The 17,431-nt window shown below is 28.4% G+C and overlaps 2 protein-coding genes and 1 pseudogene across 2 annotated transcripts; all 3 read left to right on the top strand.

Annotated features, from left to right (window-relative positions):
• The first annotated feature begins 3,471 nt into the window (after positions 1 to 3,471).
• On the top strand, positions 3,472 to 6,378 carry LOC125843206 (uncharacterized). Its single transcript, XM_049522419.1, has 7 exons — positions 3,472 to 3,632; positions 3,895 to 3,987; positions 4,154 to 4,345; positions 4,450 to 4,512; positions 4,721 to 4,879; positions 5,129 to 5,263; positions 6,004 to 6,378. The coding sequence occupies exons 1-7, from the start codon at positions 3,477 to 3,479 to the stop codon at positions 6,376 to 6,378; spliced, it is 1,173 nt and encodes a 390-aa protein (XP_049378376.1). The 5' UTR covers positions 3,472 to 3,476.
• Positions 6,379 to 7,291: 913 nt separating this feature from the next.
• Positions 7,292 to 9,072, top strand: LOC125843205 (uncharacterized; annotated as a pseudogene).
• A 223-nt stretch (positions 9,073 to 9,295) lies between these two features.
• On the top strand, positions 9,296 to 13,301 carry LOC125843204 (uncharacterized). The gene is made up of 10 exons (XM_049522417.1): positions 9,296 to 9,304; positions 9,896 to 9,943; positions 10,325 to 10,465; positions 10,556 to 10,648; positions 10,728 to 10,913; positions 11,151 to 11,210; positions 11,476 to 11,637; positions 11,914 to 11,967; positions 12,069 to 12,203; positions 12,918 to 13,301. Exons 1-10 carry the CDS (start codon positions 9,296 to 9,298, stop codon positions 13,299 to 13,301), a joined length of 1,272 nt encoding a protein of 423 aa, XP_049378374.1.
• The last annotated feature ends 4,130 nt before the right edge of the window (positions 13,302 to 17,431 follow it).

The raw sequence follows: 17,431 nt of genomic DNA, 5'->3' as shown, positions 1-17,431 counted from the left end.
TTATCCACATCTTACACGTATCCCACCTTTCACGTTTCTAACTTAAAGTTTTTCTTTTTCCCCACCTTTCATGTTCCCATATTCTCTTTTTTCAAGTTTTTTGCTAATCTTGAAACACAAATTATTCAAAGTTCGATTCTTCAACAAAATCTCTGTATTAATTCAAGAAATTTCTCGGTTGGTAAACAAAATCTATATATTAATTCAAGAAATTTTGAATTTGGTAAAGGTAATTTCGATTAGTTATTTAGATTTCTTTTGATTTGTTTTCAATATCACTGTTTATGGTTTATATTTTGCATTGTACATATTACGGATTTTCCGTCAATTTTTTTATTTTTATGCAAGTTTGTTTACATATTCATCTAATATTTATGTATTTCAATTAGTTATTTAGATTTCTTTTGATTTGTTTTCAATATCACCGTTTATGATTTATATTTCGCATTGTACATATTACGGATTTTCCGTTAATTTTTTTTATTTTTATGCAAGTTTGTTTACATATTAATGTAAAATTTATGTATTTTAGATTTTTAGTCGATTAAACAAGTTTTTTTCAATTTTTTTCTGATTTCGTTTTAATATTTCAGATTTATTAAAATCTACAAATTCATTCATATGTTTATTTTGTTTGATTTTTAATATATTTATGTTTGCTTTTAGGGTTTTAGATTTGGGAAAAGCATTTGTTTGTCTACAATGTCCGAATCAACAGTTTATTTATGTATTCATTCTATCTATATATCAACAAGTTTTACATTTTTTGTTTTTACATTGTATTTCAATCTCAATTAGTATACCAACATGTTTGTATTTCCTTCTTAATTTGTATTCATCCTAACTGTATGCTAACAATTTTGTATTTTATTGGGTATTCATTTTGTATTTCAATCTCAATTTATATGTGAACAAGTTTGTATTTCTCTTTTGTTTTGTATTCAACCTGATTGTATACCAACAAGTTTTGTATTTTATGTGCCTACTTTACCTTTCAAAGTCACTTTGTATTTCAAATGAAGAGAGTATTTAATTTCTTTTGTATTCACAACTTTATATTCAATCTCATTTTGTATTTATAACTTTGTATTTTCATCTCACTTTTGTATTCATATATTGTTGTATTCAACATATAGTTCATGATCCATTAGCTTGTATTTTACCTTTCAAAGTCACTTTGTATTTCAAATGAACAAAGTATTTCTTTTGTATTCACAACTTTATATTCAATCTCACTTTGTATTTATAACTTTGTATTTTCATCTCACTTTTGGATTCATATATTGTTGTATTCAACATATAGTTCATGATCGATTAGTTATATTAACTTAATGGGATACAAATTATTGTATGCATTCAACATAAAAAATAGCTACTAAACTAAAAAAAAAACAATTTCATTCGTTATACATCATAATTTGGATACAAAACATCCGAAAAAAGCTATAAATCTTCAATGCATACAAAGATTCTACTGATTCAATCAGAAGAAAAAAAACACTCTTGTACTCGACATATACGAATATCTCATCCAAACAAATAAAAAAATTGAAAAAAAATACCTGATTGTTTTTCGATTGTTCACTGGATGCGATAAATTTATAGTTGTCAATTTTGAAAATTTTTGTTTCAAAAATATGTCGCATTCAACTTGAAGAAGCTTTGAACGTTATCAGATGAATGATTTGGAAGACAAACTAAATTATTTTAATTTTTCTTTTTGATGTTCTTAAGAAGAAAGCAAAAAAAACTTGACGAAAAGATGACTATTTATGCTCTTTTCAAAACGTAACTGATTTGTATTTAAAATCTCTTTTACCTTTTTTGAATTTTTTTTGTTCCATGATTTTCTCTGTTCTGTTATTAATTATTTGTATTCTTTCAAATTAATCAAAATAAAATAAATACATAACTAATCCCTTAACAAAATAAAATAATGACATTTTTAATAAATAATGAAATTGTTGCTAAGGAGTCCCACTAAAAGCTAAAATATTGTTGTTTTGAAAATTTTCCCAATAAAAAATTGACTTGTGAATAATGGTGATGGGCCATGTAGAACTTAGTTCAAGGGGACAATTGTCGGGTTTGCAAACAAAAATTTCAGTGTTCTGCATTGATAGCTAAAAAGATTGGAAAGCTCATATAAGGTGTATGATCTATGGTGTGAGGCCCATTGGGGGAAAACCATGTGAGTTTGGCCCAAAGTACAATAACACACCATGTAAAAGTATCTTTGGACTGGCTGAGCCCAACACATAATTTTAATTCTTTTTGTGTTTAAAATAGAATAGAAAGATAAGTAAATTATTATAAATTTTAGGAATCACATAGTTTTAATATGAAATTACAACTTATCCCTATTTAGTTTGTAATTACATTAATTCTTGAAAAAGTAAAACAAACTGGATACATAATATGTAGCTCGGATACATTAAAAACTAGCTCGGATACATTAAAAACTAGCTCGGATACATAATATGTAGCTCGGATACATTAAAAACTAGCTCGGATACATTAAAAACCAACTCGGATACATTATAAAATAATTTAAAATTAGGAGAGAAATAAGGGACTTTAGAGGTTTTTAGAAATAGAAGGAAATATTAGAAATAAGGAAAACATAAGACGTGTATTTCAGTAATTTTTCTAATAAATTATATGATTTAGGAAGAGTATTTCAAAGATTACAAATAATATCAGCAATAAAATTGTAAAATATTTGGTCAAACCAAAAATGTTTATTAGGTGTAAAATCATAAGTTTAGTATAACCTAATGACTTTTGACTTGTAAAATTTTAGTATTTACCAAACATATATATATATATAAATTGAAATATATTTATAAGCTAATTTAATCAGTTTATAAAATTAGTCAAAAACACATTTATAAGAAATGAATTACTTACTAGTTTACCTTATCTGCATCATCAAAAAGATGTCCAAAAAAATGATTTCAGATTCTCGTAAATTTATTCCCTTTATAAGAAATCCAAAATGTAGAAAGTTAATTGTAACATTACTATTTTTACTTGCACCATTTAAATAAATACTTCCCCATCTTCTACTAATATACTAGTTTAATTTCAGATTTATTTGCGTTTTGTTACAAATATCATCTCCAGAGTCATGTCACATCAGGTAACTTTTCAGAAATTCATTTTCGTACGTTTTAAATTTTTTTGCTGGTGTTTATTGTTGGTGGGAATTGACTGGTATCCCACGGAATTAATCGCACAAACAAAAATTGATTTGAACATCAAGGTTATATTATAAAACAAAAAATGCTTTGAATTTGTCTACTAGTATAAATAATGTTGTTTATGACTTCTGAATTTCTGTTGTGTGTTTCCATGAAATTGAGGTGGTCATTTATATATATTTCTATTCTAATTCTTTCTTTAGGTCATTTATATATATATTTCTAATCCAACAGTTTGCTTAATTATTTCTCAAATTAATGTAGAAATCATTGATGCATCTGAGAGCTATATTACAAATTGTGGTTGCAATTTCACTATTACTGAGCTATGCCAAAATTGAAGCAAGACAAAGACTATCTAAGGTTGAAGATTTGGAATTGGAGAGGCAATTGAAGCTTATAAATAAACCAACTATCAAGACGATTAAGGTACAATCTCTATTTTTAGTATGAAGATTTTAAAAAAATAACTTTTGTCTTACATGATGGAGAAGTAATAACGATCTTATTGTACTAGAGTAATCAGATGGCAAGATTTGAACTCATGACACTACGATTTGAAATGTAATCTGTTGGCTATTGGGATGTCCATAAGGGACAATCACAATATAAATATTAAATATCATAGTTTGTACTACATATATGTTTTTTTTTTATTGGAGACTAATTACTAGTACTATTTGGTAAGCAGGGAAAATATGGAGAAATATATGATTGTGTAGACTTTTACAAACAACCTGCATTCGACCATCCTCTATTGAAGAATCACAATTTTCATCCCGAGGTACATCTATACTCTAGTTTCAAGTTCATACAATCTAATTTTTATAATCAAAAACAAATTTAAGAAACAGTCTCTTTACCTCTCGAGGTAGGGGTAAAATTGTGTACACTAACTTCTTCAGACTTCACTTGTGAAATTTCACTGAATTTGTTGTTGTTGGACATAGATGAAACCTACCTTGCCCAATTTACAAGGAGATGACACTTCATCAAACATTAACAAACCTTTTAACATAGGGTTAAAAGGCGGAGGTTGTCCTACTGGAACAGTTCCTATCAGAAGAATTACTAAAGACGATCTAATACGACAAAGACTCTTATCACAAATTAGAGGCGAAGATGAGTCCCCTAATGGTGATGTAAGTTTAATGCAAAAGATTCTACAACATTTTTCGAATTTCAAAATTCAAACACTTTTTTCATATTTTTCTTCACAATATATACAATTATTATCTCCATGCAGGGTATAGAATCCAGTGTTTTAGATCGAAACAACTCAAGTACACCTTTTAAAGGAGGACGCAAGGTTTATATGCTTTTATTATTCCATATTCTAGCTATGAAACACTAATATTTTCGATATTTTAACACATTATACCTGCCCACCCCTTAAAAATAGCCAACAGATGTATAATACATGTATATACATGTGTAGCAATGTATAATTAGTCTTATAATTTATGTATATCGACCAGCTAGAGGCTTAAAAAATGTTGTGTTTTGCTTTATTTCAGTTTGCAACAGTGCAAATCCCATACAACTCAACAAACAAAATAACAGGAGCTGGGGCAATTATTAGCTTACATAATCCTCAAAATCTTAGTGGACATCAATTTAGTGCTGGTCGTATTAAGGTTCAAAATGGGATCGAAAGCATACAAGTCGGTTGGATAGTAAGTTTTAATTACAACTCGAGTAATTATATGTGTGAGTGCATCTACTGACTCTAAATCCTGCATCAGACTATATATGCTAATCAAAGTTACCTAATAAATTTATGTTAGGTGAATCCATATGTCTATGGAGATACTCATACACGATTATACATTTATTTAAAGGTAGTTCTCTTAACTTCTTTCGTAATTATGATATGATTTGCTTGAAAGTCGGTGTATTAATTAATATTTTTTTTATGATTGCAGACAGAAAAATTAGCTTGTTTTAATACTCGATGTCCTGGATTTATTCATATAAACACTGCAATACCTTTAGATGGAGATCTTCCTGGCTCTACTTATGGTGGACCTATTTATGATGTACCAATGTACATTGCTCGTGTAAGTGTGCATCTTCCCCTATTTTTTTAAAATTTTCCACTCGGTATCTGTTATCCGTTTTGGGGTCTTAATTAATTTAGATCTACGTTACGCAGAACTCATTAAAAAGATAACACGCTTTACCAAAATTCCTTCCACAATTTTTGTCTATTGTCTCTTTTTGGGGATAATTGCTTAGTGAATGTTGACCCTGTTTTAATTTCTCTGGCAACTTATAGACTTTTTAGACTATTGTATATAGTCTTTTTTGAGCAAACTGTAAATTTTATGAGAAAACGTTAGATTAGTGTCTGAAGTTTTGTAGACATACACTAGACAACAATATAATGTTTTGTGAATCCTAAGAGCTTATATTTGCACAACTTTCAAAGACAGACAAAATCTAAATTGTGGCATAGAAAGGACATTTGTGTAAATCTTCCTTTTTCGGTTTTTTCATATTCTGAGCTCGAATTCAAAATACTCTAATTAAAGGTGAATAATCATATTCATCATAAAACATTTTATAATCCAATGATAATCTAAAAAAACAATGAATATATATTCGTGTACTTTGACATGTTATAGCAGGTTACTTATCATTTATTCTATATTACTACTGAATGCTTATTATATAGAATGACATGTAATTAAATTATCTTGTAAATAATCTGATTATATAAATAATACACTCTACCAATCCATAAACTTAACCTTCTTTTATTATTATTTATCTGATTTTTTTCTTTTACCATTTATAGGACATTTCAAATGGAAATTGGTGGTTTAAATTTGGACCAAACTATACATCAGTTGGATTTTGGCCATCAAAGATATTTACAAAGTTAAATGAATTTGCAACAAGTGTTGAATATGGAGGAATCGTATATAGTCCACCAGGTGTACCAGAACCTTCTATGGGCGGTGGCTATTTTCCAGTTGGAGACTTGAAAAAAGATGGATATTGTAAGAATAGTACCTACTTAACAGATAAAAATGAAACTAAATCTTTAGATGATATTGAAGTTAAATTATATGCAAATAGTCCAAATTTGTATAGAGTTACTGATTATCCAAACTCTGGGGTTGAATCTGGTAATTTAGTCCTATATGGAGGACCAGGTGAACATATATAAAGAAACATAGAGATATTTGATTTATTGATGGTGTTTTAAAATATTTCGAAATGTTGTTTATAAACTATGGTTTGTTCATCTGGTATAAGAGTTGGAGAATGTTTTTTTATTGTTTTCACAAATTGTAAATTTTTCATGTTTATGAAAAAAAAAAGAATCGAATTTAAGAAATGTAAATTACATGTGTAAATAAATTATAGCTTCAAATCAACCGGATTTCAAATATAATCACTTATCCTAATGCATTAAATAAAATATCCCAAGGTCAAATATTATGGACTTGTAGCATTAAAACGAGCCTACTCTTATTTTGATTAGAATAAAATCTCTTGTTAGTTGTGGAGTTTTTAGTTAATCTTGTGTTCAAGTCTTAATAAATTAGGTAATTAATGTGACATAACTTTGTTGTTTTATTTATTAACTTGTTGATAATCAATGGTATATTTGCTTGAAATGAGTTGTAAAAATTAAAGAAAAATTAATCAAATACAATATTGGATACATAGAAAAATGTCATTGCATCTAAGAGACATCATACAAATTGGATGATTACGGAGATTCGAACTCGTGACACTATGATTAGAATTGTAATGTTAGCTATTGGGATGTATATAAGAACAATCAAATAATAAATATTAGATCTAATTTTGCACTATATCTATGTTTATATTAAGATTGGCCAATAATTGCTACTATTTGTTGTTAAGTAGGGAAAATATGGAGAAATATATGATTGTGTGGACTTTTACAAACAACCTGCATTCGATCATCCCTTATTGAAGAATCACAATTTTCATCTCGAGGTGCATCCATACACTAGTTTCAAGTTCGTATAATTCAATTTTTGTAATCAAATGTTGAAACAATTATTGTACATATATAGCAACTCAAAAATTTACTTTTTTGGATGCAGATGAAACCTACCTTGCCCAATTTACAAAAAGATGACATTTCTTCAAACTCTAATAGACCTTTTAACATAGGGTTAAAAGGCGGAGGTTGTCCTACTGGAACAGTTCCTATTAGAAGAATTACTAAAGACGATCTAATACAACAAAGACTTTTATCACAAATTAGAGGTGCAGATGATTCTCCTGATGGTGATGTGAGTTTGTTGCAAGATTTTCTACAAGTTTTTAAAATTTCAAAAATTCAAACTTCTCTTTTTATATTCTTATTCACAATATATATGGTTATTATTTCTATGTAGGGTATAGAGTTCATGCTTCAAATGTAACCAAATCTCATACAAAATTTGGAGGAGGCTACAAGGTTTGTATGTTTTTATCATCCATATTCTATGACTATATATGTATACGATATACATATGCAAAAAATAATATTTAAAAATATACATATAATAAGATCACATTTATTCTGATCGTTATGATTTTGCTTAATTCAGTTTGCAGTAGTGAAAATCCCAAATAATCCAAGTAATCAAATGGCAGGAGCAGGAGCAATTTTAAGCTTGCTTAATCCTCAAAATCTTAGTGGACATCAACATAGTGGGGGTCGTATTAAGGTTCAAAATGGAATCGATAATATACAAGTTGGTTGGACAGTAAGTTTAATAATACTAATTAATTCGTATTAGTATCTTTTAACTCAAGTTATATATAAATCGCGATTGTATATCTACTGACTCTCAATTTTGTATTAGGTGAATCCACCTGTCTATGTAGACACTCATACACGATTATACACATATTTTAAGGTGCTTCTTTCGTATTAAAACTAATTATGTTATGATTTACTTGAAAATCAATGTATTAATTAATATTCGATTTTTTTTTCTTACGATGACAGGCTGGAAAATTAGCTTGTTTTAATACTCGATGTCCTGGATTCATACATATAAATACTGCAATACCTTTAGATGGGGAACTTCCTGGCTCAACTTATGGTGGACCTATTTATGATTTTGCTTATAAGTTACGGGTTCATGTGAATCTGTGACGTCCCAGCTTAAGATAAAAAAGTCTCACATCAGCAAAAACACAAGAAAGATGTTGGGTATATAAGTAAGCACGTCTTACCAACTAGTGATGCATTTTAAAGTCATGTGGGCCTAGGCCTAGAGTGGACAATATCACTAGCAGACTGGGACATTACAGAATCATTAGCTTTTGTTCAAATTTTGTATTTATATTTTTAAAAATTTACTTAATATCTATAAATATTTAATTGTAAATCCAATTCTTTTGTTTGATATGAACTTACGTGATCATATTAGGAATTCATTAAACTTCAAATACTGTATCGAGTCCTAATGAAACTTAACTTTTTTTTTCTTCTTTTTGGTTATAATATAGGACATGTCAAATGGAAATTGGTGGTTTAAAATGGGACCAAACTATACATTAGTTGGATTTTGGCCATCAAAGATATTTACAAAGTTAAATGGATTTGCAACAAGTGTTGAATTTGGAGGAGTCGTGTATATATAGTCCACCAGGTGTATCAGAACCTTCGATGGGTAGTGGCTATTCTCCAGTTGGAGATATGAAAAAAGATGGATATTGTAGTAAGAGTACCTACTTAACTAATAAAAATGAAACTAAATCTTTAGATGATATTGTAGTGAAATTATTTGCAAATAGTCCAAATTTGTATAGGGCTACTGATTATCCAAATTCTGGTGCTAAATCTGGTAATTTAGTGTTATAAGGAGGACCATGTGAACATATATAACATATGTAATTATTTTTGGGATTATAATTTAAGTCATACTTGCTTGGCGTATGTAAAAATTTGCAAGTCTATTTACTTTGAAATAATTTTAGATATATAGTGTCTAAAGTGACGTATAAGTGAAGTTCAGTCATTTTATCGTGAACGTACTCAGGAGGGAAGGAGATTGATGTTTTCTCGAGATATATGGGGATCAACAATTAAACACTGTGTTATTGCTAAAATGGAAATGGTTTTTAAAGATAATTTCAGATTATGAACATATAAAATTTAAAAAGGCACCTAATTTTTCAAAGTAAAAAATTAATTCATTTACAGAAATTAATTATTAACCTTCTGCATCATAGAACAGATCATGACCACAAAAATATACTCCATTCGTTCCTTTTTTGTTGTCTTATTGCGCTTTTGAAAGTCAATTTGACTAACTTTCAAAGCTAAATTAGATTACATATTCATTCGATATTTTAAAATAAAATTTTAGATATTCAAAAACCATACGAAAAGTACTATAAATTGCAATTTTTTTCATATCAGTATGATGAAAAATATATATCTTCAAATGTTAGTAAAAATTCATATTGTTTGACTCTCGAAAATAAAACGGCGACAACAACAACAACAACAACCAAAAAAGAGGGAAGGAGTAATATCATATTCCCACAATTATTGGAATACTTTAAAAAAATCTCCTTTATAAGAAATCCAAAATAATAATATAGAAAATTAATTGTAACATTTGACTTTGACTTTTACGCTATTCAAATAAATACTCTCTCATCTTCTACTAGTATAATAAATCTATATATATGTTGTATTTCAGATTTATTTTCATTTTGCATCAAATTTCAACACCACCATGTCAAATCAGGTAACTTTTCATAAATTCATTTTCTTAAGCTTTTTAAATCTAAAATCGTTCAATATTATCATACGTTATACTTCTGGTTTACTCATACTTTTGATAATAGCAAATCGTTTCGTGTTTAACCTTTGCCATTATATTGAGGAATGCTTCACCATGAAATGGGTCTACATGTGCCCAATTTTTTCGAGAAATAAAATACAAATTTATCCTTTACCTTTTGATTATAGTTTAAAATTATCCCCGAGTTGAAACTCCATTAGGGGTCAAGGGGAAACAAGACTTTTTTTCCTAACGGCAAAGGATTTATATTATTAGACCAAAAATTTAACATAAGGCAAAAAAATTTAACATAATGTTGCTAAATTATTATTTCTCAAATTGTAGATATTACAAATTGTTGTTGCAATTTCACTATTGTTGAGCTATGCCAAAATTGAAGCAAGACAAAGCCTATCTGAGGTTGAAGATTTAGAATTGGAGAGGCAATTAAAACTTATAAATAAGCCAGCTATCAAGACTATAAAGGTGATATATATCATAATATTTGAAGCATATCAAAATTATTTATTAAAAAAAAAGCAAAAAAATAAATTCATTTTTTTTGGTTGATTGTAGACCAATGATGGAGATTTATACGACTGCGTAGATTTTTATGAGCAACCTGCTTTTGATCATCCACTACTACAGAATCATGATTTTCATCCAGAGGTATGTTTGTAGTATATACTTCTATATTCAATTTTAGTAATTTTTATGACAAAAATATGTGTATTTTAATTTGATGCAGATGAAACCTACTTTATCCAAATCAAGAATAGATGCAAAGGCTTCGATCTTTGAAAGACCTTCAAAGATTGGGTTGGAAGGCAATGGATGTCCTAGTGGAACTGTTCCTATTAAAAGAGTTACGAAAGAGGATCTCATTCAACACCAACATATGCAATGCATGGACAAAAGTCATCGTAATGGTCATGTAAGTCGAAAGGACAAAGAAATACAAAGAGAGAGTAATTTCTTCTAATCGAATACTATTTACATGATTATTTTTATGACGTTATGGGGAATTTTTATCGAAATTAATCATACAAATATGTAACATTTTTACATCGTCAATGCATAAAAAATGATTTATTTTTAATATAATACCTCCCCCCTCAAATTTTTCCTATTTTTGAATCTCTAACATAAGGTGTACTTGTACTTCATGTAGGGAAACAACATAACCAATTCTAAGGCCTCAATTTCCCTAGATGATGTGAATCCTTACCAGGTGTGTATTGACCCCCGCCCCCCACCCCCCTTTTTTTTTGCCAGAATAAATTTGAACCCCTACGTTTATTCAGTGCACACCTGAACTTTATGTTCGCCTAATTTACCCCGAACATGGAAATTTGATAACCTCGTCAAGTTCAATTAGGGTAATTAGACCAAAGTAAAGTTCAGATATGCACTGAATAAAAATCGTCAAGTGTCCACTTTGAATCATTTGCATATAAATTATCTTATTTTGGAATTTTTTTATTTATTGATTTTAGTATGCAGAAACACAAATTCCAAGTTCTGATAGAAATATAATACTTGGAGGTGGCATGATTACTACTATACATGCACCAATTAATGTTCAAAAAGATCAGTTTAGTGGAGCTCGTGTTAGGCTTGAAGCTGGACTAAGTGATGCCATTGAAGTTGGCTGGATTGTAAGCTCACTTCTACTTCTTATTAGAAAACGCATTTAAACTTTATACACTGACAGTATTTGAAAAGAATATATATATCATCGACGATTATATGTTGTTACAACTCATCTGATAAACCTGATGGTGTACTAGAAATTTGTATAATATCGAGAAAATAACTAATTTTTGTTGGACTTTCTATCGAAATTTGGTTCATTTATAGGACAATCTCCGTTTTATTTATAAGTTAATTAATATATATACTACTAATTTATATTATTGTCAAACTTAATGAAGGTGCATCCTACTCTAAATGGTGACAATAAGCCAAGACTTTATGCAAAATTTGAGGTAATTATGAACAAAATTTAATTTCTATGATCAAAATTTAATGTTTACTAATTATAATTAAATGTTTTTTTTCTTTTTGTTTTGGTTATGTATTATTATAGGCTGGAAGCGCAGGTTGTTTTAATACATTATGTTCTGGCTTTGTCCTAGTAGACACAAATATACCTTTAGGAATGCCACTTGTACCTTCAAGAATTGGTGGACCTGTGAGTTCACAACTAATGTATCTTGAACAGGTAATTCATATTTATGTGTTCTGCTACATTTTGAAATCAAAGTGCTTCGATGTTTCAAAATATAGCAAAATTTTGTTATTTATGAAGTTTTCTCATTATCTTACTATATTTATTTGTTGTCAATAAATGTATTTTATGAATGATTTGCACTATTGATTTGTGTGCGGGTTTATGTGTTCTGCTACATTTTGAAATCAAAGTGTTTCTACATTTCAAAATATAGGAAAATCTCATGATTTTTGCAAAATTTGACGTTAGTAATGCTATTTACGAAATTTTCTCATTATCTTACTACATTTATTTGTTGTCAATAAATGTATTTTATGATCAATTTGCACTATTGGTTTGTGTGTACGGGTTTATGTGTTCTGCTACATTTTGAAATCAAAGTGCTTCTACGTTTCAAAATATAGCAAAATTTCACTATTTTTTTTACAAAAATTGACGCTAATAATGTTATTCACGAAATTTTCTCATTATCTTACTACATTTATTTGTTGTCAATATATAAATGTATTTTATGATATCGATTTACACTATTGGTCTGTGTGCGTGTTTATGTGTTCTGCTACATTTTGAAATAATCATAATGCTTCTACGTTTCAAAATATAGCAAAATCTCACTATTTTCTGCAAAACTTGACGTTGATAACGTTATTTACGAATTTTTCTCATTATCTTACTATATTTATTTGTTATCAATATTGACTATAGGATACAACTAGTGGAAATTGGTGGGTTATGCTAGGAGAGGACTACAAACAAGTGGGATTTTGGCCTAAAAGTATTTTTACAACATTACAAGCTCATGCATTAAGTGCTCAATATGGAGGTATAACATATAGTCCACAAGGATTACCTTTCCCTCCAATGGGTAGTGGACTTTTTCCAAATAAAAATTTACTAGAAAATGCATATTTTAGAAAGTGCACTTTTATGTATGTTGTGGATGATAAAGTTGTAACATACTCTTTAGATCATATTGGCACAAATCAATTTGAGAGTAGCACAAATTTATATAAAGTTCAAGATTTTATAGATCAAGGAGATGTACTCGGTCATTTGATTGTTTATGGAGGACCTGGTGATAAACATTGATGTAATTTTCGGTGTTTAATGTTGACAATATGAATTAAAAATGTTGGTCTGTTTATTTACTTTTACTTGTCATATTTGTATTTGGCATACTATCATACTGTCTCTATAGATTGATGTATAATATTAATGTTAAGGGTAAACAATATAGAAAAATAATTGTCTTTTCTTTGAATATGTTAAAAATGACCATAAGCAAAAATGAAATTTTTTTTTGAAATAGTGGACAAATAAAAATGAACAGAAGGATCAAATATATTCAAATTATTTTGTATTAATTTCCATACTTGCTTATTTAAAATCTCCGCACTTGAAGTTTCAAGGGAACATTGTAGGATATTTTCTTGACATTAATTGGGTTGTTGTTCTTCTATAGGACGAACCCAAGTGTTAAATAGTGATGTTTAATGGTGTGTAGGGAGTAATCGTCTAGTCGTTGTAGGTATGAGCGTGTCAAAATTCGATGAATAAAAAGAAAATAAATAATTCTTAAAATCGTAACTCGCACCATAAAAAAATCAAGAAAATCTCTACCATCAAGACTTCTGAATTATTGGCAGTTTATTATTTCAATGAATTTAAGTTTCATGGGAACTTTGCAGTTTGCAGGAGATTTTCTTTACCTTAATTTTGTGGAATAATTAAAAGTTTATTATATTTCAATGAAAATATGTGCCCTCTAGAAACCATATCATTTAATAAGTTGAATATGGACAGGGTCCCAGAGGACCCAAAACCAATGGCCTACGTCATGTTAGAAACAAAAGTCCTCTTGAATTAATTTTTTATACTTAAATGTTTTGAAAATTATGAGAAAAAATATTCAGTTTAATCATTTTGAATTTGAAATCGTAATGATCCGATTAATCAAATAATTAGTTTAATCATTCCTGTTGTATTTAGGAAACTAAAACGATAATACTTTTACTTGTTTTTATATTTGTTTTCTTAATATTAAATTAATTTTTAATAAATATAAATGGACAATTAAAAGTGAACGACAGAAATCGAGGACGGCAATAACATGAGACAATTGCTGGGTTTGCACTTGCACCACATGCCTATAAGGATGGGCTCCTGAAAAAACTTTCATTAAAGTCCAACCAACCAATTAATATTAACACTGTTTAATTATTTTTATTTAAATAAAAGATACTACTCACCAAAATTAATGAATGGGCAAATAAATGCCTACACAACCCACCAAATTTTTGTCAGCTCTTCAAAACCTCTAAGCAACATCTTTATTCACATTTCACTCTGCTAATATCTATCTTCATTTAATGACTATTTTGCCCTTTCAAACCTTTTTTTAGTATTAAATAAAATAAATATAAATTTTCGATGGACGATTTTGTCAGAAATATGAGATATTTGATGAAAATAATTGTCGAAAATATTCTTGATAAGTTAATATTCAATGAAATTCATCATAAATTTTCATCAAAATTTTACATTTTTTATTAATATGATATCAATCAAAGCACATTATTTTTTATTATCGGTCCCTTAATCGACTATACCTTTCACAAAGGTAGAGTTCTTTAAGTTTTTCTCATAATCGAGTCAGTTGACTTTGAATATCAAATGCTTAAACAAAACAAAACAAAAAAACTTCTCATAAACTATTTGAGAATTGAAAAGTTGGAAATATTATGAGGGTATATATGTCATTTTATACCAGACAATATTAGTTTTTTCTGGTTCTTATCTGCACCACAAGTTCTTTAAATTAAAACACATATTAATATAAAGACTTGTCACCATTCAACAAAAGTTCTAAAAAAACTCAAAATTAGATCAACCTACTTATTTCCCTCTCTGTCCATATTTTCCCTAATATTTCTTCATCATATAATCATCATGAAAATTCAATATCCTTCTTTTCAATTTCTGCTAATATTGGTAATTATACTCTTCATTAGTCAATTATCAAGTTGTAGAAAAATTCAAGAAATTACTCCAACAAGCATAGAGCAAAGATTGAATTCAACAATTTCATGGAATAACTCTGCACCATCTCCAAAAAAATCAAGAAATGAAGCTATAGACAAGAGTTATAGAGTATCTCATCGAACCGTTCCCGGAGGACCAAATCCACTTCACAATTAATCATCATGTTCTGGTTAGCTTACGTTCACTTCCTGTACTGATAGCTATGTTCATCAAGATTTAGCATGTAAGAAGGAAATTATTAAACTTTTTTTTTTGTCTCTATTGAAATTTGAGCGCTGATCTTTTAAGGTGTTCATCGACTTTATTGATCGTTAGGTCAAACTCTTAGGTGGCCTTTTGTGATCAATTGGTGTTGACTTCTTCATGTTTCACCAAATTCCCAAGTTCTTTTTGTAGCTAAGTTTGATGATAGACATTTTTTTCTTCATAATCATTGTATTGTACATGGAAATCAAAGATGTATACTAGGAAAGTCATGATATAGTACTTCAAATTGATTGAATTACATTTTCTTCTCCGTCTTCTTTCTTTCTCTTGTTTTTTAAGTTTTTAATTGCATACAAAACATAAAAACTGACGTAACTGGTAAAGTTATTGTCATGTGATCAGAAGGTCCCACGTTTGAGCTTTGAAAACAACCTCTTATAAATATATAAACGCTAAGATTGTTTACAATAAACTCTTATGCTCTGGCGTCATAGATATCGTCCGACAAATAGTAGTAGTTGAAGAGCTACATCATCGCTCATAAAATTTCAATATATAAATTATGCAAACAAAGTATAGTGAGATAATAGTGTGAAAACATGCCAAAAATTAAACCAGTTTTTGAATAGAACTATCAACCAATCAATACTTAGATCAGCCACCGACTTAATAAGTGTTAAGTAAAAAAAAAAAATTAAAAAATGTGAAATATTTTTTTTTAGTACGAAAATTGCAAGTGATGTAAAAAAAAGTCAACTCATAGACAATTAAGTAGGTAGGCTCGTAGACAAATTAAGTAGCAAATTATTGTTTATTAGTCTCTATTCAAAGCATAGTGCTTAATTTAATAATGTTAAAGTAGTACAAACCATTTATAATGGTGGGCAAAACCAGCTAGATTTCTCATGGATATAAAGACTAAAGAGTACTTATAATTTATAAAGTAACATAATCCACATTATATTAAATTATATATATTATAAAGAAAAAGATCGTAAACAAGTATCGCGTGATTTAATATTTTGGTGTCCTAAGCGTAAAAGAATCATATCAATCCAGGTTTTAGCAATCAATAAAATAAGTAAAATCATGAAAAGTAGTAGAATTTAAATTTGGATTTAAAGAGAGAAAAAAAGATGTATAGACGAAATAGTTGAGGGCATATAAATTGACTGAATGTGACCATTATAAAATTGTAAAAAGGTTGTATATATAATTTGTTTTTCTCGTATGTAATTCCTTTGGACGGTAAAAAAATTATAATATTAAAATGTATTTTGAAAGTGACTCTGATTGCAGATGACATGATTATTTAGATTTATAGTAGTGAAAATTTATAGATATGAAATATAATAGTTGAATTGTACACAAATTAATTCGGATATTACTATTATTAAAGAAAAAAAAAACAATATTTGTGCATGGTTACATGAGTTGTTAATCCCCCTCCCTATAGGCTATATATATATTCATTTGGGCATAGTAAAAAACAGCTCTTTTTGGAAGTATTTGGTGTCGACTTCAATAATATGACAATTAATTAATTGTGATGTGCAGTGATTAGTAGTTTAATATGTATTTTGAAGCAACAATAAGTGACTTCTTCAATGAGTACTTAGTCTTCCATGAGAAACACACAAATTAATAATACAATATGATCATCATGCATGCGTCTACAAAAGGACTTCTTCGAACCTATCAAATTAAACTAATTGGTTATAACAAGTTATTATTCCTATCGAGCCTAAGGGTGTGTGTTCTAGAAAATATTTTTTTAAAAAAAATGTTTTTTAAATTTTTTTTTTATATTCTGTTGGTCAAAATATTAAAGAAAAACAAGTTTCTTGAAAGCGAGAAAATAGACATAAGTAATTAAAGAAACCAACTAACCAAGTTTCATAAGTGATATTTCAAATTCATCGTCTCATTTCCACATATCCAATGCTTCCCACCCTCAACGTAAACCTTGA

This window comes from Solanum stenotomum, chromosome 10, assembly GCF_019186545.1.
Source record: "Solanum stenotomum isolate F172 chromosome 10, ASM1918654v1, whole genome shotgun sequence".
Classification (NCBI taxonomy): Eukaryota; Viridiplantae; Streptophyta; class Magnoliopsida; order Solanales; family Solanaceae; genus Solanum; species Solanum stenotomum.
This window is presented reverse-complemented; position numbering and strand designations above follow the sequence as displayed.